The 27,951-nt window shown below is 40.3% G+C and overlaps 1 protein-coding gene across 5 annotated transcripts in view; it reads right to left on the minus strand.

Moving 5' to 3' along the window:
• Positions 1-27,951, minus strand: part of AGAP1 (ArfGAP with GTPase domain, ankyrin repeat and PH domain 1) — a 394,362-nt gene that overhangs the window by 104,471 nt on the left and 261,940 nt on the right. For 3 of the 5 annotated variants that reach the window (XM_075094139.1, XM_075094136.1, XM_075094135.1), the window contains 2 exons: positions 23,063-23,231; positions 5,780-5,941 (listed from right to left, as the gene is read on the minus strand). In XM_075094139.1, the coding sequence (XP_074950240.1) occupies positions 5,780-5,941; positions 23,063-23,231 (331 nt within the window). The remainder of the gene's footprint in view (positions 1-5,779; positions 5,942-23,062; positions 23,232-27,951) is intronic. The other 2 variants (XM_075094138.1, XM_075094137.1) reach the window with 1 other exon arrangement.

The raw sequence follows: 27,951 nt of genomic DNA on the forward strand, positions 1-27,951 counted from the left end.
CACAACTATGAGAACACATAGCAGAACATCTAGCTGCAGATGTCTTGTCTCTACCTCACATTCTTTATGGTGAGGATCCAGAAGGAGACACCCAACACTCAGAAACCATGAAATGTGCACAAGTGAAACTGCTTAAATTATAGCCTAAATGAAGTGGTGCTGGCAGATTGCTTGGGCAATTTGGCAAACTTCATTAATTGTGAAAATACAATAAGGATATTCCTGTCCTCCTTCTCAAGAAAGAGAAACAGCATTTCATAATTTGCTTTGAAACCAAGGATGAAATTCGAAACCAATTTATTATTATAAGGAACTTATTTCTCATCCCAAGCACAGCAAACACTCTGCCTTGCATGCCTTATATTATTTTGGGGAACCACAGGTTGCAAAACTGCATCTCCCCCTGTACAAATTAAAATCAATCTGAAATGTGAAGTCCTGCAGGGTAGTTCTTGCCATGCATTAATAGCCACAAGGAAGGTGCTACAGCAATTCTAGAAAAAATTATGAGTTTCCTATTCCCTTTCTTGACTGAGTAAAGGCATAGACACTACACTGGTGGGAGTCCAGCTACGTAGGACATTGTTGCATAGGATTTTTTAATATTTCTGGTTGACTGGGCTACTTCAGGTAAGAGCTTGTCAAAAGTGTCAACTAAATTTTAATACTGGAAGTTTTTGAGTATGAAACCTCATACTGAAAGGGGATCATTTTCCAGAAATTGCTAAAAAGTAGTACTTTATAACCCAAGTTTCCTCAAGGTATGTTAGGCTATTTAGAAAGCAATGGCAGTAACAAGCTGTTGTCAGCAGAGTTTACCCTGACAGTTTTCCTCCAAAGTATTTGCCAGAAGCAATTTGTCTGTTGATCACAAAAGGCTGTGAAAAGTACATGAATATTCCCTTTTCCTTCCTATTCTTAAAGGCAATGTAAACTACTTGCACATATACTATCTTGTACATGGCAAATTTTATATTATTAAATATTAGCAACTGCAGGAAATCCTAGAGTAGCTCTAGAGTAGCTAGACAAAAAAAAGAAAAAATTACTTTTCAGTAATTATTTCCTTCTTCAAAAAGGAGGAGAAAGCTCTTCCAATCTAAACCATCTATGTACACTTAACACAAATAATTCTGAAATTCTATAAATCTGTTTGAAATTATATAATTCATCCTAGTCAAGAACTTGCCTATTGAATTTGAACAACTCTAAAGGATGTTTTCTGTTTCACTTTTGAAATGGAAGTGTTACGACTGTCAGAAGCAAGTTGAACCATTTTCTTTTTCAACGTATAGCACCAGACTCCATCATTTAATCATTCCAAGTGCTTATGATCAGAAAAGTAAGGCAAGTTGTAAGGCCTGCATTAATATAAACACTCCAATGACCTCTCATACCCCATGGCACAGTGAGAACTCAATTTCACATTAATAGACCCTAACACCAAACTGTTAGAAACTCAAAAGACACCAGGTATTACAACTTACATAAATTACAGCCGAGATCAAATGGCCCGTACAAGCAATTGTACAGTGATAAAGCCTAAGTGGATGATATTTAAACAGATATTTGATTTACTGCAGAATTTTATATCACGCTAGAATTCAAATGACAATTTACAAGTCCAGAGGAAAGAAATCCCTGTCCCATGCAAACTACTGTTTGCAGCACTGTTTCAGAAGTGCTTAATATTATAACTTTAAGAAAGAAATTCTTCCCTCAGATATTCTCAGGACACACTCTTAAAAGCCAAACTATAAAACCTGACATTTAAAAAGAGAATGAACAAGTTGCTACTTCAGCACCAGGTAGGAAATAACACCCTCAGTCTTCTGTGAGTTAAGTCTCATGAACCTAATTTTTTTGCCACCTAATACTGTAGTTTCTTCCATAAAAAAAAAAAAAAACCAAAACCCAAACCACCTCTGCTGCTAAGTTTGAGGATCTGTCTCTCCAGTTCTTTAAAGATGTGCAAACTGCAAAGATTGCAGGGCAGCACCATCTCTCATTAATGGCAGCAACACCACTAGTTAATATTGACCTGTTTTCCATAGGAAAAAACTGCGTTTTGTACAAGTTTGAGATGCCTCACAACAGTACTCCTGGCCAGCTTTTCCTAGATTCCCCAAAACAGTCCTGCTTTTCCAGCTAAGAAAATTTGCAGAAGAATATAAGGAATCAAGTAACAGCTGAATTTGCAGAGGAGGGACTGTGCAGATGTACATTCTTGAACCAAACTTTACCACCTGAACAGTTTACGAATGGCTCCCCTGAGACCAGACAACCCTCTTATTCCCCAGCAGCGAGCCACTACACATAATTCTGGGTGAAAAAAATGATCCATCAAGGAAAAGATTTATCAAAGAAAAAAAAAAAGCAGGCTTCCAATGCGATCCAGGAAAATCTCTCAGCCAATAGTTGCAGCAGCAGTAATTGTTCTAAATCTATCAATAAAGCTAAGCTGCTCCTTCATTGACTGCAAACACCAATTTCTTTCATGTAGGATTATAAGTTGATGTTCATGGTCTCTCTACCACCATTAGGGTGATAAACAGTTTAAACTACATCAGGATCTGACACGTAGATCAATTCTGGGTCCATGAAGAATCTACACAAGAGGTTCCCCGACAGGGATTTACTGCCCCCAGTTTTTATTCTCTCTTGCTGCTAAAATTAATTCTGTCAAGTACTTACAAGAATAAGAAGAAAAAAAAAAAGGAAAAAGAATTAATTTTTCATGTGCTGCTGGAACAATCTTTTTAAATTTCTGAGTTTTTAAGGCAAATATGGTACTGCATTTAAAATTATGCTGAACAGCAGGTGGTATTTAGCTAAATAGTGAGCCAGTCGCACGATCCGCTCACTATCAAGCAGACGGCAATTTGAAACACTGAACTAAGCTGTCTAGATTTTCTCTGAGGGCAGTCACAGGCTTCATGTTACCAGTGCCAAATTATATTAGACATTTAATTTTAAACCTCAGGTACTTAAATGTAAAACCTTACAACAGTAATAGTCATAAAGCAGTGGGGCATTCCATTTCAGAGAATGGATTTTTCTATTTTTCCCCTTTAATTTAACCAGCACCTCCTGTTTTGTGGCTCTGCCCACTACAAAGTAATTTATCTAATTAGGAGATGTTCACAGCTGCTTGAAAGACAGAAGCCCCAGGAAACCAAAGGTCTGGTTTGGAAGACTTTGAAAAGTTCTCCAGAGCCACACAAAGTATTAATTTAATGTGAAAAAAAAGGTGCAGAGAAATATTGAATCCCAATATGTTATTTTGTCTACAATAAAACCATGTGACAATAAGCAGGCACATTCTCGACTACATTGCCATTTGAATTCGAAAAGATGCTTAGCTTCTCGCCATACCTGCTGCTTTCACAGTATTATCTTTTTATGACTAAAATTCAAAAATCTTTTAATGGAGGAAAAAAACCCCTGAAATTAAAAAGGGTTTTTCATGCGTCAACTTGCCAGCATAAAGGACACGTCTATGAGCTTACCGAAGGATTGTACACTGATAGCAATGAATTATTCCGGAGGTTTTGTAGCCTTTCTGTTTCTGCTGACACTTACTTGCCTAAAACTAACTGCTAGTCCAATTTTCCCCATGTATTTAAAAGAAGTGCAACTTTTTTTTTTAATGGAATCTCTGCAAGAAATGATTCAAGTCAGGCTTATTCAAAGTACCCACCAGTCATCTGCATTTTTGGAATAAATATTTCATAGATAATTCGAGCTGTCATCTCTTTTGATCCAGAAGTAATCACATATGAACATCAAGTCAGAAGAAGGTACAGCGCACACTCGGAGTTCAGGGCTTGTGCGGGAGAAAAGATACCCTTTACCAGGAATTTAAAACTAGCTGAAGTGCAGCATCAGGAGCAAAAGAGAAATTCAGCAAATACCTCAAAAACAGAAACAGCATTAGGAAGTAGAAGGGAAGGGAATAGGCAGGAATTTAGGTTATATTTCTACTTTTCAATGTATTAATTACACACCACTTTTAGGAAATAATTGAATTCTGTATTTCGAAGATTTTCCTCTACTGCAGCCTCAGTTGTCACATCTGGCACTAGGGAGCAAGTGGATGGTATCTGCTCACCTGCCTGTAGGTATGCCAAGGTGTCAAGGATCTGAGACTACATCGTGGTTTTCACTTGCCTGCCTTCTAGGGCAAACATATAATATTCTCCAACTTTTCTTTGAAGAGCTACAGTATAAAAGAAGGGTGTAAAAAGCCGAAGCTTTGGTATAACCTTTTAAAAAGGATACAGAATTGGGGTGGATTAAAACAACAAAGCAGCTAGGGAAAAGGGAAAGGAATATATGGCCTTAACTGTGAAACCAGTTCAGTCTAAAGGAATCCATGTAGGAGAATGCTGATGACCCTAAAAGATTAACCAGTCTGGAAAAGAGTGGGTGAGTTGGGTGAACACAGAGAGAAAAGCGCTGAAACATTTTATCATGCTGCTTAGCAGTATTTCTGGCTGTCACTGAGGCTGAAAGAAAGGATGCTTGCTTTAGAAAATTATTGGTTAAAATCTGTACCATTCTGACACAAATACCATGCTCCTGAAGATGCTGCCCACAAGTTTAGAGCTCTAGAAACATGTTTCAGCAACTATGAACTTGAGAGCTAATGCCACTCAGAGCCAAGGTGACCACGACTTTAAACCTTCTGCTCTCATAAAGTGTCACTGAAAAGCTGTCCAAAGCTGCTTCAAAACCCAGATACAGTATCAGGGCTATACTCAGATTCAAACCTTATACAGATACATACATACACATATATATACACACACGTATACATATACATGGTACGTGTGAAATAGTTTTCATACTCCTATAATTCTCACTACTTTAGGGATAGCTATCAGAAACAGCTTTCTTCTCCCCTTCTACTCACATTTCTCCCCGTTATCCATATTCTCAGTTTCTTTTCAGTTCACTCTTCTCTTTCACACACTCATCTCCTTTTCCCCTCTGTTCCATGAACCTTTCATGGTTTCTCTAACTGCCTGTTAAAGACCATGTCCCTGGACATGTGTATTTCACCAGTATGAACCATCTCTGCAGCACATCACAACAGAAACACCTGAGTCCCAGCCTACCCTCCATGGCTGCTCCAAGGATGCTCTAATTTGCGTAGGCAGCAGGTCAGCTATAGGTGAACGGCATTATATCTCTGTCCTTCCCAGGCACTCCATCAAGGCAAGATGCACCATTTTGTTACCAAATATCATGCCTACCCTTTAGAAACAACAACCCTTGTCTCACTGTTACAATCTAATCATTGCAAAACACCATCTGGAATAGTGTGTGCTCCTTTTAATACTGTTAAACACTCCACAAAGAAAACACTATGACTATGCCAGTAGTGCACATACATTAAAGCAAGAGCACAGCCGAGAAAGGACATGCTGATGGAAAGATCTGGAGGATAATTTACTGCTAATACCTACCACACAGAGTAAGGAAATAAGAATATCAAGTGAACAACCTACATTATGCACCTGAAATTAAAATTAAGCAGTATTATAATTACATTGGCTCTTCCTGCTGAAAAGGTATTGTATTGATCTGTTCTCTTTTATCTAATTTCTCCTTTTCTCTCAGATGCTGCAAGTTTGCGTAAGTTTGGCTTCCCACAGAGCATCTGGGGGAACATCAAGTTGGTTTTTTTTTCCCCCTCCTTTTTTCAAAAAGCAAACCACCAAGTTCCCCCTTCACCCCATAGCAGATAACCCCCTCCCAGCTTGAGGTTTCTTACCACTGCTAATGCCAGAGTTTGCAATGACTGTTGCCTCACTCCACTGATCTGCACTGGAGACCGAGTAAGAGCGCTGATGCATACCATCCGGACGACTGTTGAAGGAGACTAGACTGATGCCACTTGCCATCTGAGACACAGATGTGCTAGTAGTCACGTTCCCTAGACATAAATGGAAAACAAATTGTGTCAATAGAAAAGACAAAATTGATTTGCATGAAGATGGATGGGTGCATCTTAACAGCAGAAAACAAGATTGCTTAACCAACACAAAAACCACAGCAGCCCTCCCTGAAACTCTGAAGACAACCAGCTTGGGGCACCACAAGTAGCAGTGGTAGCAGTCGGTAGCCCACTCAAATCCAGCTGGGAACTTCTGACAAAAGAGCCTACATTTTCAAGATGTCAGCTCATTCGCTTCATTCATCTTCCGGAAAACACAATCTTCCACAATCCTGCTACCAGTCACATTTTGTAGAGCTTCTCCACTTGTTACAGGTAGAGCACGAAAGACAGACTGTACACAGAAAATAAATTTATTCCTGAAAACCACTGTGTACACAAGCAGCCACAATGAGACAACTAAGCCAACTCAAAGAGTTTAAAACAATCTACCTCTAGATATCATTTCACATAAGCATGTCCCCCAAGTGAAACCAAGAACACAGCAATGGGTAGCAAATGACTACTAGCACTGCAAGACCAAGCAAAAAACTTACTCAGATTTTTTACTCTTAAAACAGTATCATGACACAAAGCACACACTAGGGGCTTGTTCCATTGACTGCAAATATAATTCCTGTCTCATCCCACAGCAATACACCCATCACAACTCTAAACGAAGGCCTACTACACAAGAGGTGAGATACAAAGAGTAGCTTTTACTCAGTGAACACTAGAAACAACTTTAGTATTTTCATGATCAGTGAGGTCTAGGGCAATAAAATGCTGGGAGGTGTGTGTGGAGGGGGAGCAACAGGGACAGATTTCCCACCATAAAACAGGAGACGTGTGATCTGGTTGAATAAATTTTAGAGTCAAAACAATTAAAACCTTTCCAGAAACTCAGGTTTCTGATGGTCTTACTCATAACTTGATATGGGTGGAAGTCGCTCTACAGTTTTGGTTTCTGAGCACAATTTAATCCTTTCCTAGGACAGGACTTGCATATCATAAAGATGCAAATATTTTACAAGGCTAGTTTCACTCCTCATGGCAGGCTTTCAAAAGGTACCCCATAGATCTTCTATGGATTTAAGAATACTCTTTAAATTAAAAACAGAAGTAAAGGGAAAGAAATAGACACAATTTTATAAAATACTCTAATTCTTTGCATTTCCATTGCACCTTCTACTGATGAGTTCAGAAAAATTAATGAATTAATTTTCAGTGCTCCTGTGAGGTTGTTAATTATCTGCTATCATTTCCCCCATTTTTCAGAGGTTAAATGACCCAGGGCCACAAAGGAAGATTGTGGCAGACTTGAAAATAAAACCCAGATCTCCTGACTCCCAGTTCTATCATTATGTCTTTTCCCAGAGCAGCCTTTGGGAAGACAGCAGAGCTTAGTGAACTACTTTGTGTTTATTAGAGTTGGCATAATTGTCCCTTTCTCTCCTCCCCTTTCCCAAGACTGAATCTCATCTTTAGACCTTAGCACAGATCCATCACTACAGTATCTGTCCACCTAAGTCTTAAATGCACTTACTAATTCTCAAGAACTTCTGTTTGGCAATCTCTACTTTGTGGACATGAAATACATACAGAAAAAATTAATTTGCTCAATTATGCAAAGTCTAAGGTGGATTTTGGAACCATGTTGGGACCTCCCAAGGCAGTGCTTTAGCTACTGGTGCATAATTCCTCTCTAATCACCTTCCCTGAACAACCCTTTTGTCCAAAATAATTTCATAATCTGACCATCATCTGCCAAACTGTTGAAAAAATTTATACCTCCAACAACTGGTCCCCTTCGGGACATTGTGTCCTTGACCCTTCAACTGAGAACAATTTGCTAACACTGGTGTTTTAGCACCTTCTAAAGACACCTTCCAAAGAAACATTCATTGAAAAAAATCAGGACTACAGAAATGAAGGTACAAAGCAGAGGATCAAATTATGGCTCAGTATCTTAAAGTTGCAATAGAAAAATGGAAACACTAGCTGACAGTACATATTTTGAGGCCTCTCATAAGAAATACCTTCCAAATGAACTTCTGTGATGCCACTGATGCTCGCATTGAAAAAAACATTTTCCTCTGGTTTTCACAGTCCAGAAAAACTATGAAAGTTAATAAATTATTTTGATGATTCACCAAATTAAAGGGAGTGGCTGACAAGAAAGACAGAGCTTGAGACCAAATGGACTCTAGAAACTTGAGATTTAGGCCAACATAAAAACACCATGTGGTTCAGCAAGAAGTCCTAATCTCTGTTCCTGGGGCAGAACAACCTGGTGTAGCAGCAGAGGCTGGGGGCCAGTTGGTTGAGTAGCAGCACTGCTGTGAAGGACTAAAGAGTCGATAATGGATGCCAGAATGTATGTTAACGTGGCACTCAACACAAACCACAAGCTGGGCACACCGTGATAGGCATCTGAAACACTATACTCTGTTCTGGATCCCCCACTTCAAGAGAATTGCTGGAAAAGGAGAGGAGAGCCAGCAAAGAACTGCCAAGACAGGTAAAGGTCTAATACACACGGCCTACAGCGGTACTGAGAAGACTGGGCTGGTTTATTAGTCTGGTGAACAGGGAGCTAATGGCTGATCTAATATCTGGTAGCTGTAGGCAGCAAGACACTTCATTGATGAAGGAGCCAAATGCTTGGTAGTTTTAGGTGATATAACCAGCAGCAACAGTACAGCTTGGAAAGCTCATACGCAGCAGTGGAACAGGCTACCAAAGGAAGCTGGGGGATCTTCATCCTCTCGAGTTTCCAAAGCTCAGCTATGCAAAAGACACAGCTGAACTTACCCAACACCGGTGACAGTCCTGCTTCTTCAAGTAGGAGGATGGCGCAGATGATGTGTCTCCAGAGGTCCCTTTCAACCAACATTTCCAGGTGTCTCTGAATGACTAAATGGTCTTTTTCTTTTTTCTTCCATCCCAAGGCAAAACAAGACAACCTTTCTGAGCTCAGAAGCTCAGAAATATTTTCAACAATTTGCACTTTGACACATCTAAGCAGCAAAATGGCTGTGGTTCCTTTGACTACAATTTGAGTTGCAGTCACAGGATGAGATAGCTACAGGCCCTTTAAAATTGTTGTTTTTAGATGAACTTAGAGCAAAGTTACCAACTTTTTTTCTGGTCTTGTTTCTGATTTTGTTTAGTAGCCTTTAACTTTGCAAATGAGTTTACCAAATCAAACTTAGAGGTGACAATAATGTAGCAGGTTTTGTTTTGTTTGTGCTGTAGCACCTTTTTGGGCATCTTCAGATTATTACCAGAAAATACCTTTGGAAACAACTTATTTTGTCACAAGCACCTACCCTGCCAGACTCAAGAGCAGTGCCACAAAAGCACACTTTTAGCCTGTAGCCACTTTCATGCTGTGCCTAGTAAAATGGGAAGCTAATGTGATGGATTCCTGCAAGAGCATCTTTGTAACCAAGGTCATGAAGGAGAAAACAGGTATGTGAAAGCCAAGATGAAGCATTTCTTAGATATTATGGGAAAACAGAAACAATTACTGGACATCTTTTGCTGGATGACACATCCCCATTACTCTGTGCTGGGTGGCTGAGTTGTAGAGAGCAGCAATATTTGTATGTTGACACCTTTCACCTAGTTCACAAATTTTTGAACAGAAGCGTCCAGTCACTTTCTAACTGGTGCAAAATCAAAAATTTAAAAGGATACCCACCATAATATTGAATTCTACATCACCATGTCAGCACCAAAAGCTTTGCTTTCACCTTAATGGCATCTGAAACTCTATACCCCACATTATGACATTAACCTGTTGTGGAACTGACTTATTCTGAAAATCAAACAGGCATTTTTCTTTCACTTCACATTTCTGAAAAGTATGGCCTGTTAGTAACAAATAGGTGCCAAGTCCCATCGTTCAATACTTTACTGATCAGTGATGCAACCCAGGTCAGCTCTGTCTTCTATTGCCATAGTCTGATAACCCTGCTACCTGCAACCCTTGTGATAACATTTATTCAAGGTAAATCCCACTTTGTTCACGTGCTGTAAGATTTTCACGATATATCACACCATGCAAGCCAGAATACATGGACAGATATCAGAAGGGCTGGACTACAGAAAATAGTGTATGTCCTTTCCTTTCCCCTTCCTGAATGTGTTCAGCTCTAGCACTTATATAAGTAAGTCCAGTTACTTACAACCTTATTTAAAAAATCATTATTTCCCAATCCATTGCTAATTTTCTCACTTCTCGGTTTCATTGCAGCATGCCCAGGATGTGTATTCTACCACTCCAGCAGGCACTAATGCTGAACAAGGAGTACTGGAAGTCAGCTGCTGTTCTTGCACACTTTGTATGCTGTATAAAGCTTCTACAAAACAGTCCTATGGTTTTTCCTGTTTATAACAGGCAAAACCCAATCTAGACCTCCCCAAATTAATTATCCTTTATTTTTGCTCACAGATAAAGCCTCAACAGCAGAAATCATCTCAATCTTTTAGCAGACAAGAGATAGAGACAGTTAAAAAGAGGAGGCCAGCAATACTCATCTGAAAGTAAACCTGTACACTGGGTTAGGCACATGAAGCCTTTACATCAAGCTCTTACAAGCAATGCCTTGATGCGTTCCGCATCTGTTGTCTCCCCCATCTGTACATGTATACACACACATATGTGTATCTATCCATATGCAGACAGACGGATACATATCTTGACATTAACATGAAATCCATGGTCAGCTACCTGGCCCATTCTGAAGTTGTGAAAGAGTGCCTCTTCAAATATATCACATATGCATCAGCTGGTTGCTTAAGTTGATTAGCAGGGGGCAGTTAAATTACTATGCTAATCCATGTATTCTCAGCACTGCTTCCTTGATATGGATATGTGTATATGCTTACTGGGAAGCCTTGATTAGTTCAAGCTTCAATGTGTCAAAGGCTCCAGATTCTTTCCAAAGAATAATTTTAGCCGTACTCACATCCCTAAAGTGTGTGAGCCGATTTGAAAAGGTACTTACCTCTACCATATGCTATTTTTCTTTAAACAATTTGCATTTCAAAGTGAATATGGCATTTATATTTGAATGAATATCAGTATGTTGCCAGAACCGGTCTCAAATGAGCAAAAAAAAAAGATGCTGGTCTCCTATTGAACAAAAATGTTTTCATCTACCAAAGGAGCATCAAAGGAAGAGTTCCTCTTTCTAGCTCTAGACAGCTTTATTAAAACTATCTTTCCTGATATTATAAAATACCCCGTTATGATCACAGTTACAAAACGTTCAAACAATTAAGCTCTACAAACCCAACCAAATTAAGATTCAAGGTAATTTCCAGGCTTGGTCAATGCTCAGCAGAAGAGCCTCTAAGAAAAGTGTGCGTGCTCACACAAAATCCAATTTATGTATCCATCTATTCAGTGTAAATAGCCGCAAACAGCAAAGCGCAAGTAAAGACAAGAGACTGAGCATAAGAGGAATTAAGCAGAGGAGTGCATGCCTGTGTGTACATATTAAGAGGCTGATAGAAACACACACACTGGGGGCAGAATGTGTCTCCTATTTCCTATGCACAGAGAGACTCACTTTGGATCTTCATATACAGTTGTTTCAGATTTACAAAACAACAGACCATAAATGCAACATCACATTATAGTGCTTAGAAACATTATGAAAATAATGAAGATTTATACAACTGCAGGACCACAGAAGATGCTAAGTGTGTATCTAGTCAGTAAAAACCAAATGATAAAGACTTTGTGCATTAGAAAAATTTTAACAAAATATACAATAAAGTTTTACATAAATGTTATCTTACATATCTTACATATCTTACATATATGCAGTAACCTGCCCAACGAAAAAATAAACCATTCAGGGTTTTTGTCATGCTGCTCTTGTAACGGAACAGTACGGTGGATACCATTTTAGCAATTCCTCTTTTGCTGTCTTTTAACTTAACAAAAATAACATAGTGAAGCATCACCGGGCAGCACAGGATATTTTAACAGACACATCACTTTAAGCCTTCATCAATTATGCCACCCGCTATTACAAATGCAGAATGAATATAATTCACAACTATGCCCTGAAAAGTGAGATACAAGTGACTTAAATATAGGGAGGTGGTCTCCATTTCCTGCTGCAGACACATTTGTGATCTCCCCCTAACAAATCACTTGGTTACAAGAACTTATATTCAGGAGTGCAACTAACACTCTTGAATTTATGAGACGAGCAGACACTGCAAGAGTCATGAAGCAGAACTATATTTTTCTATGAGGCAGCAGCGTATGAGACCCATAGGCAGCGGCTGCACAGAAGCACAGAAAGGCTGAATCAGATGAACTATAGCCTACTGCTATGCTTTCACCATGGCTGTGTTTTATTTGTGTTACACTCTTCATGTTCACAACGAGTTTCTCTTCCAAAAAAAAAGGAATAAACCTCTTAAGGCCAGAGGGCTGTGCTCACCAGCTGTTAGAACTAATGAAAAATACATTAGAGTTGTGGGTCAGGAAATCCTGACTCTTGATATCAGAGGGTTAATTGTTTCAAATCATGTTGGGTCAATTTATGTTGCAGGAATACTGCCTATTCTTGAAATGCCCTCTAATTCAGTAAAAGGCACTGTCAAGTAGATTACATTGGCTGTTGGTTGCCCATTCAAAACCCGTACCAACACTGCTCCCTGAAGTTTGCTCAGGCATTAGAGTGCAAAAGGGAAGTGAAAGAGGCCACTTTGCTAGCTACAAAAAGATGAAAAGAATTCCCTTCCCCTTTCCTCAATTCTGCATTATGTTTACGAATTAATTCCAAGAGTTGTGCAGAAATTTTTCCAGTGGACAAAACTTTCCTGAGAAGTGGCTGACCACCCAAGCCGTGCCGCTTTCTGCCTTTGCTGCCTTCTACTTTGCCTAATAAATATGGATGTGTGGACAACTCCTGCTTTAGCTCAGGAAAATTTGGGGATGGCTCTTCTGGGTTCTGTCAGTTGCTGCCTCAGATCCCAGCATCTTTTACAGATGTCTCCTCCTTCCCTTGCCAATTCTGGACCTGCACTGAAATCTGGGAAAACTTACAACTCCTTGCCTCTCCAATTGAGCAGAGTAACTCCACACTGGAAAGGAAGGTACCGCCCAGGTGTCAGAGCACTGCCTGGCCATATTCCCAGGAAGACCAGCTGTGGGACCAGGGCAGGAAAGCTCCATCTTCCATAACCAGGTTCTTGAGTGGGGTTATTAGTGGGGGAAAACCTACTAAAATATTGCTATGGATTCTGTTTTGATCTGCTGGCAGCGTGCAAACAGCACATCATTTCTGCTTTGGGCCTATCAGGGACCTAAAATAACTTGAGGTTACTTGTACCTGGAATGAGAAAGAGTGAGACGACGGTATCTTTCCAAAACACACTGGTTCCAGTATTGTAAATCTCCTTCGATATACTGACAATCATTTTCAATAGCGTAACAGATGACTTGCTTGTGGATTTAACTTATCTTTATCATTTTTTCCCAGAAGCATTTAGTATCTGAACAAATTTCCTGAAGACAAGCAGCAATTAATAAGAGGAAGACCTTCCATCTTGCAGCCTGGCAGGGCAGCCTCTGCAAATCGGGCTTGATTAGTAGTGTACAAACCGAGAAGGGTCAATACTAATGAACAAACAAGGCAATGCCAAGAAATATCCTGGCAGTGAAGGACATGGTGCTGGGAGTAAAATGAGGAAAGCTATTATTCTCAGAGCATGCCAAACCAACACAGCAAGTGTGCGGGAAGATTAAGTCATCAGAGGAGACATGTCTTCTAAAAGAAAGTTAAACCTGAGATCTTCACCAAGGGCTTCTGCTCAGGATCCCAGACTATTTATTCTGCTGGGATCAAAGTATGCTTTCCTTTCCCAGCAGGCATATTACTATTTTTTCAGTAGTTTTAACAAATAACAGTAATAAATAAGTCATGCTTTGCTTCCTGGGCAAGTCCTTATAGAGGTTACCTGCTTGTTAAGGGACTGCATCTTTAAGAGCCAGAGGTGACTGTTCTACACCGTCAAATGCTCTGCTTCATACTGCTGTTATTTGGTTGCAAATCCTGTTAACAGTTGTGAATTTAACTTTGCAAAAAGTAACAGTGCAAAATCAAACAATTCTGAGGTATTATGCTGCTCGCATGTAAAGTGAAGCATGTGTAAGGGCCTGAGGCAAAAGATGTAAAATGCTTCCTAAACCCTTTGACTGTCTGTGGAATTTATTAATAATGAAATTGGAGAGAGGGTGGGAAGGGTGTGTGTGTGGGGGGGTGTGTGTTTGTGTGTGTGTGTGTCTTACCTGCATGCTGGCTCTACATCAAAAGCTGGTAAGATTAACCAAACTAAACTTTGGGAGCTTTACATGAGCCTACAAACCTCCCCAAACCCTGCGAGCTGCAACCAGAGCCTCTTTGGGATGGGGAGGGACGACTGCCGGTATTCAAATATCCTCCAGACTCCTAAGAAAACGGAACAAAGAAACTTTATTTTTGAAAAAGAGACAATAGATACAATTGAGAGATGACTTTTTTTTTTTAAGCTATTGCCACTGTAACAGCAGCTAAGTGAATGCATGTCTGCAGTGTGAGCAGTTTTGATAAACAGCCTCTGCGGGCCACACAACGGGGATAATGTATCCTTAAGTACTGCCAATGAGCTGCCATTCTGCACAGCCAATTACTTCTGTGCGTCTGTCACTCAAAGGAAAAATGACTGAGCCCATTAGATCAAACCTTTGTCACTGTTCCTAATGCACTCTTAGGCCTCATTAATCTGAGGGAGCAGCAACACAGCCGCCGGTGCCTCATTGCCTCCCCCACAACAGGCCCACGTGAATCTTCTCATCTCTCCCCCAAGTGCACCACGTTAATCAAGCTCTCCTTATTACCCTGGTCCCTGTCACGGCGGAGAGCGCTCTCTCTCTTAAATGCTCTCATTATGGTCCATCTTTAGAGCTGGCTGAGTGGGGAGAGAGAGGGGGGAAAAAAAAAAGCCAGAGAGAAAGAGAAGAGGAAAAAGCAAGTCCGATCACATTAATATTCATGACAATAATTAGTATTCTAGGTCACTGAATATTCATGCTATTAGTTTGGTTTTTTATGGGTTTGCTGGATGTCCTGATTGCTGGAGTGTGGAGGAAAACAGCATGGTTGGGACTTTAGATGTCAACGGCAGTTCAATACTCAAAACACATTTGTGAATTTTTTTTCCCTTTTGGTAAATCAGCTTCAACCCTCCTGATGGCTTTAATATTTTAAAATCACTGGGGGAAAAAGAACGAGCAATTCTGCAAAGGTCTTAACATCCAACTGGTTAGTATTACAACGTGTAGCTGTCAAAAACTCGGTGAGATTGCAGCGGGTGGACAAGATATATCTGTGATTTTATTCAGGATGTGGCGCAATGGAGGCATGAAAATCAACCACAGTGAAACGGGCACAGGCTGAGCAGCACCGACTGCATCTTGTCCAGCATCTACAGTCATCCACCTGAAGCTTCATGACACATTTCTACCCTTTATCTACCCAATCGTATTAGAGATGGGGACCCATTTGCCCACCTCGAGAAAGAATCGTAAAATAGTTCATTGTTTCCTTCCTTGCCTAAAGAGAAAATCTAAGTAAACTCATTTTTTTCCAATATTTAACAAATGCAGTGTCTTTATCAAATATTTATTTAATTAACACTAAATAGTTGCCCTGTTCCTTTTTTCCAAATATTACGAAATATAGTGTAATAACAGTGAAAGTTTATTTCTCTCTACTTCTGGAAAGGGCGAATCCTATTCCAAAGGAACTGGAGAAGATGACCTTGAGGGATCCCCCTCTAGTGGGATGAAAGGGAAATCTGTGATGCACTTAAAACTGGACTTTTTCTTCCTTCAAAACGAGCAAACTGACAACTTCTTTCATTCACTACAGCTGTATATCACTGAACTAACAGCAAAGCCAACCAGATGGAAAATTGACTTGGGTGTTTAATGACAAAAGTAAGTCACAAACTTGCATTTGTGATCTGTGGCAAAACCGTAAAACTTACGCTCAACTTGAAGCACGGAAAACGTTTCACATTAAGTCATTTCACGTACCACATCAGACTACAAAATTAGTAGCAAACAACTACTAACTACCAACCTCTGGCCTCGTGGGAACTCCGCCAGATAAAACATGGCACTGTCGAGTCACACGCTGCTCCAGTACACAACCTCAGTCAGCTGCAAGTAAGGACTTCAGAGCAGATTCAAGCACTGAGAACTCAGTTCTGCACATATTTGTGAAGGCATCCAAGACCTATAGGCTTCGGAGCAATTGCCTATGCTCTTGGCTTGATACACATTTTTATTTATTGTCAGCCTGATCGTGACATCTGAATCCTCACGCTAACCTCCAATTGAAAAAAGATTATTACACAATCTAAAAAAATACCTATGAATTCAGTGTACTTCAGATCAAAACTTGAATTCACAACGTATCACAACATAGGAGTGATCCAACCCACAGTTTTACATAGTGCTTCCCCTCCTACATATGGCATGCAACACTTAGAGGGTACCAGCTCCCTCCAGACTCAGCAGCTATTAATTCAGATATTGTGGAAGATGGCTACCCAATGTGACAGGTAGGGCTGTAAATATAACTTGAACTTAAAAGGAAAAAAAAAGGCAGTGGTTAAAGAACAGAATTATTAGACAGGTATTAGAATCTAAAGACACCGTGTCAGAAATCTCACTCTGAAGGTATACTGGTCTCATAGAAACACCAATTCTCTACCTTTTTAAAAAGAAAATTCTGGAAGGCAATCCATTCCAACTCAGCCTGATTCCAAGCACTTCAGTGTAAAATAAGATCACTTAATGACCACTGCATTGATTTGATAGATTATCACAATTATTAACAGATAGAAAACTCACATTTGTAAAAATGTGAAGATGCTGTTCTTATAACATGTCTGAAGTGTCACATACAGTTAGCAGATAACAACCTTTAGCATACTTAATGATGGCTATGTAGCTAACACATTTTAGGATACTTCACATACTGTACAGTCACTATTGTAAGTAAATTTAATAGCACCAAATTATTTAAATGAAGTGTTAATCAGGAAACAATTTATCTCTACACCATAAGCTATTTTTAGATGTGAACTTTCTACATCAGTGGCTCTTGCTGCAGCTCAGGCTTTGGGTTGTTTGTAGAGGACAAGAAATAAATGACTCCTGGGAGAGATTTCAGGAATAAGTTCACCTTCAGGTCACCAGCTCAAATCCAACCCAACTTGGGAGTAATTGAAACCCGGACCCACTCCTGTTGCAAAGTCAGCAAGAACTGAGTCAGCTTCTAAATGGCAGAGAGACTTGGCCAGTGGCCGATTTACAGGACTGCTGGCCCTTATGACATTGCTGCAGTATGCTGCCAACTATTAGACCAAGGTGGAACCGAGCAAGTCTGCAAGTTACCCTTTTCTGAAGTACTTCCAGCTGAGATGCATCCACAGAATGATGCTCACTGCCATGTAAATTTAATTTAAGTTACTTAAGCGTCATTCAACAACTTTGATTTAAGATACCACAAAGGTAATATAACTTTACATTAAAGGGAGCAAACTTCAATTTTCCCCAACTCAGAGATTCCTACTAAGTAAGCATCCAAGTGTGAGCACCTTTCATAAAGCCACAGTTAAAAATCTGTTATTTAAAACCTTAATTTAACAAAACCAAAACATCCCCCCACCCCTCTGTATTGCCCAGGAGAAGCAACAACACAGAATCCCAGTTCTTACAGGATAAACCCCAGATTGTATCTCCAAGAACCCAAGAAAGCCCAGAGACCAGCTTTTCACTTTTAAAGTGTCATGGCAAAACTTCTAGGGAGAGAAAAATCAACCTTTTTCCAGGCAAGGTGTCTGGCCTTGCAACAGCAGAAACATCCTTACCTTCCACTCATTTGTCTGTTTTCTGACAAAGTACAGAAAATACTCCTTTTTCCCACTGCTGTTTCATTTCACTGGTTACTGTCCTACCATGACTACCCACATCAAGGTTAAGAGCTTTTTCCAAGCTCCTGTGCCCACGTGTAAACCCAGCAGGAAAGAGTACCTTGGTCTTTTTTTTTTCTTCATAAATTCTCATATATGTCTTCACTTCTTTTAGATCTCTGAAATGGAGATCTGTCAACTAGATCTCTCAAGGAGGACTAGAACTTGGCTTTTTTTTGTTAAGATGATTATTTCCCAGAGATATCCACTTCCAGATGTTGGGATGCAAACACATTTAGAGATCAGGACAGCTGTCACAGAGATGATCATTACATGTCTGCATTTATCAAATGGTCTTTAAAATCAGAAAAACAATCTTGTTCAGACAAGGAGTGCCACAAAGAGCGACTAAATTCAATGTGCTAGGAACAACATGCTTTTAAAGTTTTCCTTCTGCATGTGACATCTATGTCAATTAGATCTACCAGACAGAAATTTCGCTTACTGCTTGGCTGTTATAAATCGTATTACCAAATAACTGAGTATATCCCTCTTGAATTCACATAATCTCCCTGATTACCCTAATTCCTTCTATTCTTCTCATAACAATGCTATAGGAAGCACCTTGGGAAAGACCTTCACTGGGCTTAAACTTGTAGGAGAGATACTGAATGTGTTTGATGCAAGTGATCACTTAGGTCCAAGAAGGCTTTAGAGAGGGAAGGTGATGAGAAGAAGGAAAAGTTCAAGATGCCCTGTTGCCTCTCAGACCATGGTGGGGATTAGACGAGAAGCTGAATGAAGTTTTGAGCTCTCTTATGGGCAGAGTGTTATGTCTTCTAGCAGCAAGCACTGCCTCGCAGAGACACAAGGTACTGATGTTCATCCCTTCAGAAATCAAGTGGGAGCTAGGAGAGAAAAGTTATCCCCAAAGTGTCTTCTGTGAAATGACTGCTCCTACTCCCTGACTCAAGCTATCCCAAGTCTGCCCACATGCTATTCGTGACACCTACACCGAAGGGTACCAATCTCTGAGACAGCGTTCCCATGACCTGTATCTTACAACCCACCAGTTGACAGGCAAGAGGTTTTGCCTTTGCCACCCTTATCAGCACAGCTGATGCACTGGCAGCTACCCAAGATACAAGAAATTCCACTAAGAGACAGAGAAAACTATCTGTTGGGTGCTTGTTAAAGAATGAACTTAAAACATGTCAGCTATAGGTAATCAAATGGACATCTGATACATATATTTATTGGCAAAGGGGGCACTGAAATCCATACTTAAGGGGCTGCTTCTGAACAGTGTTTAATAACTGACCATTGATGCCTTCAAATGAAGGCATCAATTAAGGCAAGCACTACTTGACTGTTTCAACAATAAAAATGCATTTACTTTTTTGTTTTTGATGTTTGAATGAAAATAAGTTTGGACATTTCTAGGAACACAAGTTAGTGGAAAATAGCTAATCTCAGCTGAGAAAGGCTTTTAGTGGGCCTGTGCTATCCCCATGTATAAGCAAAGACAATGAATTCTATTTCCAGGGACAATTTTAAACGTAAAATTTTAAAATTGAGCAGTGGTATTCTTTTAGTATCTTAGCTTTTTCACTAAACTGTACACAACTGTGTAACAGCGGAAGGAAAATTGAGTCTGTTCCTGACCACGTCAAACAATTAATTGAAATGCTGTCCTCACTTCTAAGCTTGGAGAATATTACTCCAGGTACCAAGTCTGCACTTGCAAGCACAGAAGGACAGAAAACATCACTGTTTTGGGGAAGAGGTAACATGTGAAGCAGTGAGAATCTAGTGTATCTGCATGTCTAAAAATAAAAACAGCAAGTGCTGATTCTTTCTGTGCTTGGTCCAAACCTCGTCCGTACAGCAGGTTCATATACAGAAACCTCCCAATGGAAAAAACAGTAAAGGACAATTTCAGCCCTGCAATCAATTTTAAAGCATTGCTCAAGATGAAGACAATGTTTTGCCAGCACTAACAACTGAGATAAAGCCCTGAGACAGCACCACAGACAGTAAGGGATAATTTGCAAATGTTTTTAGTTGCATGACAGACACTGCAGAGATACCAGAAGTCCTCCGGTGCTCCAGAAGCTGAGCACTGAGGACCTACAGGTCTCCCACCCAATAGAAGCTGTGACCCCCTACATAAAAAACACTGTCAATATGACACATGAAAGTTCAGACTAACAAGCCAGGCACATCTTGTGACAGGATCTTTTTTACAATACTAATACTCCCCTAATATTTTAAAATAATTCTCTGCAATGCAGCTCTTCAGTCTTACCCGAACACAAGAGCATTGAAAGTGACACATAGACTGATGCACAACTGAGCTGATGACAGTTATTTCCCAGATCCAGTCTGTCCTTCTACAATTTCTTTTAAATTTTTTTTTTTTTTTTTAAGTAGTACTTTACTGATTAGCAGTTCCTTCTTTTGTTTGTTTTTAACTGAGTAACCACCGCTTGGATCAACCAGCTTTCTAAAAAAGCTCCCTTGTCCTCCTGCTGCTGCTCATTCTGTCCAGTAATGCAATAACCAGACAGACCTCAAAATGTGGCCTTTAAGTACGAAAGAGTCAATGAAAGCAGCTTCTTTAGAAGAAACAAATGCTATAAAGAAAAAGCCCAGAGGAGCACCATGCCTGGTAATGCACTGAGTGTACCAACCTGAATTTCAGAATCAATGGCTGCAAGGGAAAAATACTACAGGAGGTCTCAAACTACTTACCACAAATGCAGCTGAACTAACGAAATAAACCTTACAGAGACGTGCGCGTCTTCACTCACCCTCCTCTCACACCAAAACCTTAGACGTCCCCCTTCTATATCCTCTGACACCCAAAGTGGGCACGAGAGAGCAGGCAGCGAGGTATGAACAGGCTGGCTGGCTGCCATGTAGAGTGTAAAGCTGTTCAAGTCCGGCCTGTCTTCACCTGCTCCCCCAGCAAGTTATAAAGATGCTTCGTAACTGTTATGCTTTCAGCCAGCTACAGGGGTAACACAATTAAGGCACCAATGTTTGCTTTATCTAGAGGACAAGCTCCATGCAAAGAGAAGCAGTTCAAGAACTTGCTTAAAATTAAAGAAGGATCAGCGTAGCATCTCAGCTGTGTGAGAGGGGAAATGAAGGTGTTCAAGTAGATAACGATAGAGAAGTCAGGTTTAACTTCCCTTGGACACAACTCTTTCATAAATTAGGAGGGCATTAATTATTTTAAGACTTAGCCACAGTAGATCTCTTCAGCTGGGGTAACCAGACATCAACAACAGAAAAGTCTTTAAGTATTTCTAAGCACGATGATAAAGAAGCCAAGAGAGAGGACAGAAGCTCCAACTATTACCAGCATGTTATTTGAAAAACACTATCTAAAAGCATAGCTGTTTTCAAGAATTTGCACTTTCTAGCATAATTAACTCTTCTCTTTTAAAGCAATTACTGTGCAATAAAACCTCAGGCTAGCCAGGATACACACACAGTGGCTACCGCTACTGCCAGAGAGAGCTGTCTACCGTACAGTTTCATATAAATAAAGCATTATATGTGTAGAGAGTCCTGAAACAAGATGAATATTACACATTTCATTAAAGTCTTGTACAAGCTGTTTCCCTCCAACCTGGCAATTTAAGGCATATGCCATAACATGCAAATTCCATGATAAAAGCTCTATATTAGTATGTATCTCTGAATGTTTTCTGAAATGTACTACTACTCTGAAGCAATCAAGTAATTCTTGCCTGTGCTCAAGTGTCTTAAAAGCAGAAATCTCTTACTTAAATGTCTTACCGCTGGTTTATTGACCCAGTCCAGCACTTTTCTTCCCTAAATTATGGAAAACGTTGAAAAACAACACCCACCCACCCCCAAGTCATCTAAATTAAATAGTAAAATGGAAAAAAACAAACCAACCATGAATAATTTTCCCCTACGAACTCTTCCAGTGACAATGCCAGCTCTGTGCCTCTTGAGGGGTAGGTTACAACTTGAAAAAGAGTCTGAGGAAATCACGGTTTCAGACATTTCAGGTCCCCAGCCAAAGTAATATAACATGCCACGCAAGATCTCCTGGGATGTCTGCTCAGTGGCACCACTGTAAAGCCACAAGGATTCCTTCCTCCCCACCTTTTTAAACATTCATCTCAACAAGCAGCATCTACAGTTGGAAGGAAAATCCTTCTCCCTCTTCCCCCACTATAAAGGAACACACATCGCAAAAACACAGGGAATTGCATCTTGACTTGAAGCACAAGATAACTATTATTATCCAAGAGAAGACACTTGAATAGCAGAGTGATTGAGTTCCTTCCTGCGGTTGCTCATTCTACCTGTGTAGTGCGTATTTCACAGGGACAAAAGTATATTTGGATGGTTTTGTTGCATATGCTGGAGGTGTCTACGTTAATCATAAATGCAAAAGGCACTCAGCACTTCATGGACGTCATCCCAAACATGCTGACTAAACTTCCATACCAACACTATACCATTGTGAGTTTTGTATAAGCTGTGCTTCTTACAGGATAAATTGTCTTAAAAGTTGCATTAAGGAAAAACATTTAAAATCCACTTAGCTGTATGGACAAGTACTTCAGCGAACAATAAACTTCTTTGTTCAGAGCTCACAAAGAGCTATAAACTACTTCCATAAATGAAACAAAACAGCTTTCTACAGAAGAATCTTGCTGTTGGGAAGTCCAAAATTATGCACCCTTCTAAAGGTGGAAAGAAATTCTGGGGATCCCACCAGGAAGCCACAAAAAGCCCTTTCAAAAAATCTCCTGTTTTTTCAAAGTATTAGACTTAAAGGATCAGTCATAAGGCAGCACCAATTCTTCACAAATGTTGATTTTTGTGACATTATGTAGGGTTTTAGCAAGTATAAGGTAGCAAGTATAAAAAGATGGATATTGAAGGTTACTCAGGACTTAGAATCTCTCATGGATGACAGATTAGCAGTCAGGGCTTAAAAAGCTACACATCAGTGGTTATTTGGATTTGTAAATTATTACTAGATATCATCCCCATCTGAGTAGTACCTGACCATTGGCTACGGGCACCTGGAAATGCAGTTCCCTTTTTTCCTCTAGCACAGTATTCTCTTACCTGAATTTGGTGAGATGTGTAAACTGCTCATGTCCTTGGAGAGGCCATTTGTTTTGGGACTCGAAATGGGTGCACAAGCTGACGTAGCTCGGGGCGGCCTCTTCCCAGGGACTTTCACAGTGGTTCTGAGCAAGTCGATTTCTTTCCCGTGAACGTTCTGCATATAGTCCTGGTAAGAGGAAAAGAAAATCCAAATCCCAGTATTAAACAGGTACTTCTGTAAGCAATAGAACTCACGAAACCTGGATTCACAAGACTTTTGTCCTACAACATCTGCCAGCTCACACCACATGGTGTTCCCCTTCCTTCCATTTTCTTGATAAGCCCTTCCACACTTCTCACTACAAATACTCCCCCAAAAATCTTCAGCTTTCTAATACATCCTCAACTCACGTGTCCTATTCTGAGCCACACGTACGAGTTCCCCAGCCAGCCGGTCCCAAAGACAAGGCTGACTGTCCATCATGAGAATGCTTACTTGTGGCTCCTCTCTGCCAACGTTTTACGCAACTTTCTCCCTCAAACTTGGCCAAAATTGGTTGGCAGGCACAAAAATTATGAAAGGGCACTCACTCACTGACCAGTAAGTTTCTGCAATTACAATGTTGGTTCCTTAGAACATGATCCTTTCTCCACACAAACACAAAAAATCATAGCAGGGAAAAAATTATGCAAATTGTGTCTGATTAGAGTGAACACTAAAAGCTAGAAGCCAGAAGTGGAAAAGGCTTTTCCTAATTCTTGTTTGGAAAGCCCACAAAGAGGAAATAAGCACACAAATCCAGTCAGCTGTGGAAAGACAGCCATCAGCTGACTGGAGCCAAGCCGCTGCTTCCCAAGAAATCCATGAGAAATTTCTTCAAATAGTAAATAGCTTCTGGAAAAACAGGCTCTTGAGATTTTGCTTTCCAGCTTCAAAGGCATTCCCTAAATTATTCATGGGCTGCTTCAGATGAAAACAGAAAAGCAAATGGACATGGGTGTCTTTATCAGAGGGCAAATGACAATTCATTAAAGTGAAACAGCCACTGAGGCTGCAGTCCTGGGGTACACCAGAAGAGGTATTTTCAGTAGAAATCTTATGGGAAGTCATGCAAGGCGGGTCGCACAGCAACATCTGGGTATAAGCACCCCATAAGGAAAACAGCAATTTGAACTAAAGATTGGGAAAAGAACTGGGTGTAAGCTCTTGAGTTAAGCTGGAAACCAAGGGAATGGTATTCTTGAGCAATCTTCTATGCTGGGGCCAAAAATCTAACTTTTTTTTCAGACAGAACTTGAGCAACTTACACAGAGGCCTGGGTGACGCTGTGGGCATCTGCACGAGCAAAGACTTGCCAGCAAAGACATAACTCACAGTTGTCCAAGCGGCCAGATTACAAGGTATTGTATGAAAGACTACGAGTATTTATTAGGTTGGTTCCAAACCTGCAGTATACCACCACAGCATCAATTTTACAAGTAAATACCTGCATGGACTAAAAGCATACCTGATGTCTACTTCACTGCTGCCACAATACAGGGAGCAACCAGCTCCCTCATAAGAATCCTTCTGCCTTTGACAGTTTTTACAATACCAATTATATATTCCGCTCAAAAGACACCAAAAAATGTACTACTAGACTAGCGTTCATTTCTTCACAGCTAACAATCTGCGATAAAACCCCAAAACTAAGCCATCACACCAGCTTTTTCTCCTTCAGCTGTTTGAGAATTATTAACAGTAAAAAGGGGGGGTCTGAAAAATTCGTGGTGAGAGGACACAAAGCTCTGCTGCCAAAAGAAACAAAGGCAATCCATTAATAAAAATTAATTCACTAGGTGTTAGTTAGAAATGAACAAAATGGTTTCATCCATAAATTATCAAGTTGGCGTAACTTTCTTGTTCGGTGTCAGTTCTTCACAAATTAAAATACAATAAGCAGAACATAATTGAGCATTTATTGCTTATGTGCTCTAAAATGAGGCTTAATCAGATAGTGACTAAACCTCAGCATGTACTCTTTTTAATAGACATGTTTTATTTAATGTACAACCACTACTGTATGCCATTTAAATTTGTGAAGGAAGTGTTTATTCCAAATTCTTCAGATGAGTAGCACGTACAATTTCCCTGCTACCTTGCCAACTTGTGAGATGCGACAGGGCATTATTAAAGCTCTTTTAATTGAGAATAAACCAGACTTAGGTGAGCTATAAACCATTCGAGAGAGTAAGTGAATGTTGGCAAACAGGAAATAAATGTGCTGTAGCCGTACCATTATTATACGAAAGTGCCCAAACACAACAGATGCCACACAGGTATTAATGTCAGCTTAAATATTTATAGGGATATATCAAATGTAAATAATAAAGACTCTTTCATTGTGTGCAAGATGCACAGTGATAATGTCTGCATTTCCCCGAGGAGGAGAGGCAAGCACCAAGTTTCCAGTCGGCAGAGCATCCGCCCCCATGCACGCGCCTTCAGATCTGCGCTTGGGGAATAAAAGTTAAAGCTACAAACTAATGTCGCGGCTTCAGAAGCGCAATGGAGGATTTGATCGGATTAGAACAGATGAGGGTCTTGCTGTCATCTGGAATATGCTGTGTTAAAGAGAAGACAGCAAGCCTGATTTTGATATGCAAATGTTACAGATATAACTCCCCTAGATGTTAGTTGTAGAAAATGCTGATCCGAGAAAAAAGGGGAAAAAACCCTTTAACAAGGCATGAGGGTAATTCAAAGCCAAGTACTTTTAAACAGCACTTAACAAGTCCCTAGAGCCCACTCAACAGCGGGCCACCCCAGAAGTGCCATCTTCTGCCCCTCAACAGCTTGAAAAAGTAGTAATTGCAAATCCATTTGCATTTTTCTTCTAAACTTGCCCACGTTCATCATTCAGCAATGCGGGGGGAAAAAAAAAAGCAAGCAGCAAAGGAAAGGGAACCCTCCCCCAAATGTGCGGATAACAGGAGAAGCCAGTGCCCCAGTCGCCTGCACCCCTGCGCTTGCACCTTCGCCATCGCTTGTTTTTTACATTTCGCTCCTAATTATGTTGCATCTATTGCCATACACTTAATTAGCTGCATTAATGTGATTTCTTTTCACATAGTCAAGCAATTAAGAGCTATGATTGAGTTTCATTCAATTAGCCTCAACAAACATGCTAATTGATGTCCCAGATGCAAATGAGGTGCAATGAGAGAAACCTGCTAGCAATTGAGAGTTGTGGCAGGGAGACCCACAGCTCTCAGCTTGCTGACAGCAGCACAGCTTAACATGGCTCCCACTGTCTGCAGAGCTGCCTTCAGAGTCCAGGGAGGAGACAAGCCATTAGTGCCTCAGTTGTCCCAAATAGATCCCTACAGGAACAACGGGCAGAGCCGAACCAAATAAACATCGTCTCCAATTCTCAAGGCAACGGCTGGTATGAGCTGGAGAAGAGCATAACATTATCCTGCAGCCAGGTAGGCATTACAGACCCTGCAAACGCCACGGTTTCTTCAGCTGAGGACTATAAAAGTTCTCCATCTAATCTCCAAGCTCGTGAAATACCACGCAGGTAATGGCCTGTAGTTATCAGTAACGGGCAACTTAATCTTAGTCAGCTGTGGGGCAATGCTGCCTCTTCAAGTTAAGGCTAGAATGCATCAATCAATCAATAATCCCTAAAAATACGCTCGCTATATTGATTCTCGTTGCTTTTCATCCTGAGGTTACCGTTAGCAGTTTGCTCAAATATAGTGCTGCCAAGGTGTTAATTTGACTACTCAAGGCCATTGACCATTATCTGGGGGACTAAATAAACTGTTAAAATATCAGCAAAAATTGTAAAAGCTACATTGACTGAAGATGACACAAAACATTATTTGACAGCACCACAAAATGAATTGCCTTAAGTAAGAAAGAAACGATGTGCCATGACACAGAATAATGTAAAGTAAAATTACTTTAGTTCTGCTCTTAATACAGCTCTCCATTTACAACAGCGGAAATTAATTTAACCAATTAACTGAACAGAAGCCTTTCAGACATGCAAATTGAGCAAACGGGTATGATGTTGTTTTCTAAACAGACCTACTGAAAAGAAACAGTGCTATTTTGGGGGACCTCTTTTGTTTTCAAATGCCAATGGTGCATACAAATGCCACTTGCTGCCATACATCACAATGGCTTCTTACTGCCCTCAAAGCCAGAGAAGACACTCCACCAGGGGCACCACAAGCTGAACCCAAGCTTACATGATGCGTCCAGCTAGCTGCCTACTTTCTCACAGCTGAGAAGACTGAAGACAACAGGCAAACATCTCTTCTTCCACAGCCACACTTATTGCTGTTGCTGCTTGCTTGGCCCCCTTTTTCAGGGGAGGAAGGGCATACGGATGACATTGAGGGAAAGGCAGAAGAAAGTGCTGGTTGCTGCTTCCATGAAGCTTGCTTCCACTCAAACTCAAACCACCCAAGCCTACCATAGATATCTCAAATACTCCACTGAAGGACCAGAGAGCATGCAGCAGTATGGTTCCTCCCTGGAATGATGCTTAAGTTAAAGATGTGGCTCATGTTAGGTATGTAACACTGTGGCTATCAATCAAAAACATTATGAAGTTTGAGGATTTTCAAGTGTCTCCAATAAAAGAGATGGTCATCCTTGTCACACATGCACAAAACAATGCCTTCCTACTACCTAGGTTGTATTTCAAAAACACAGTGTTTCATTATCAGTACAGTAAGCAAGAAATATGTATGAATGCTGAGTTATTAAATATAATATTTATCAGTTAGTACCATGAGAGCTAAATTCCCCATACTTTTCTGTATAGCTGCCTGCATGCAAATCCTTCAGTCCTTAACGTAGGTATTTTCCTTTGGATTTGCACAATTGCAAAATATTTTCCAAGGTGATG

The sequence above is a fragment of the Phalacrocorax aristotelis genome, chromosome 5 (assembly GCF_949628215.1).
Source record: "Phalacrocorax aristotelis chromosome 5, bGulAri2.1, whole genome shotgun sequence".
NCBI classification, from domain to species: domain Eukaryota; kingdom Metazoa; phylum Chordata; class Aves; order Suliformes; family Phalacrocoracidae; genus Phalacrocorax; species Phalacrocorax aristotelis.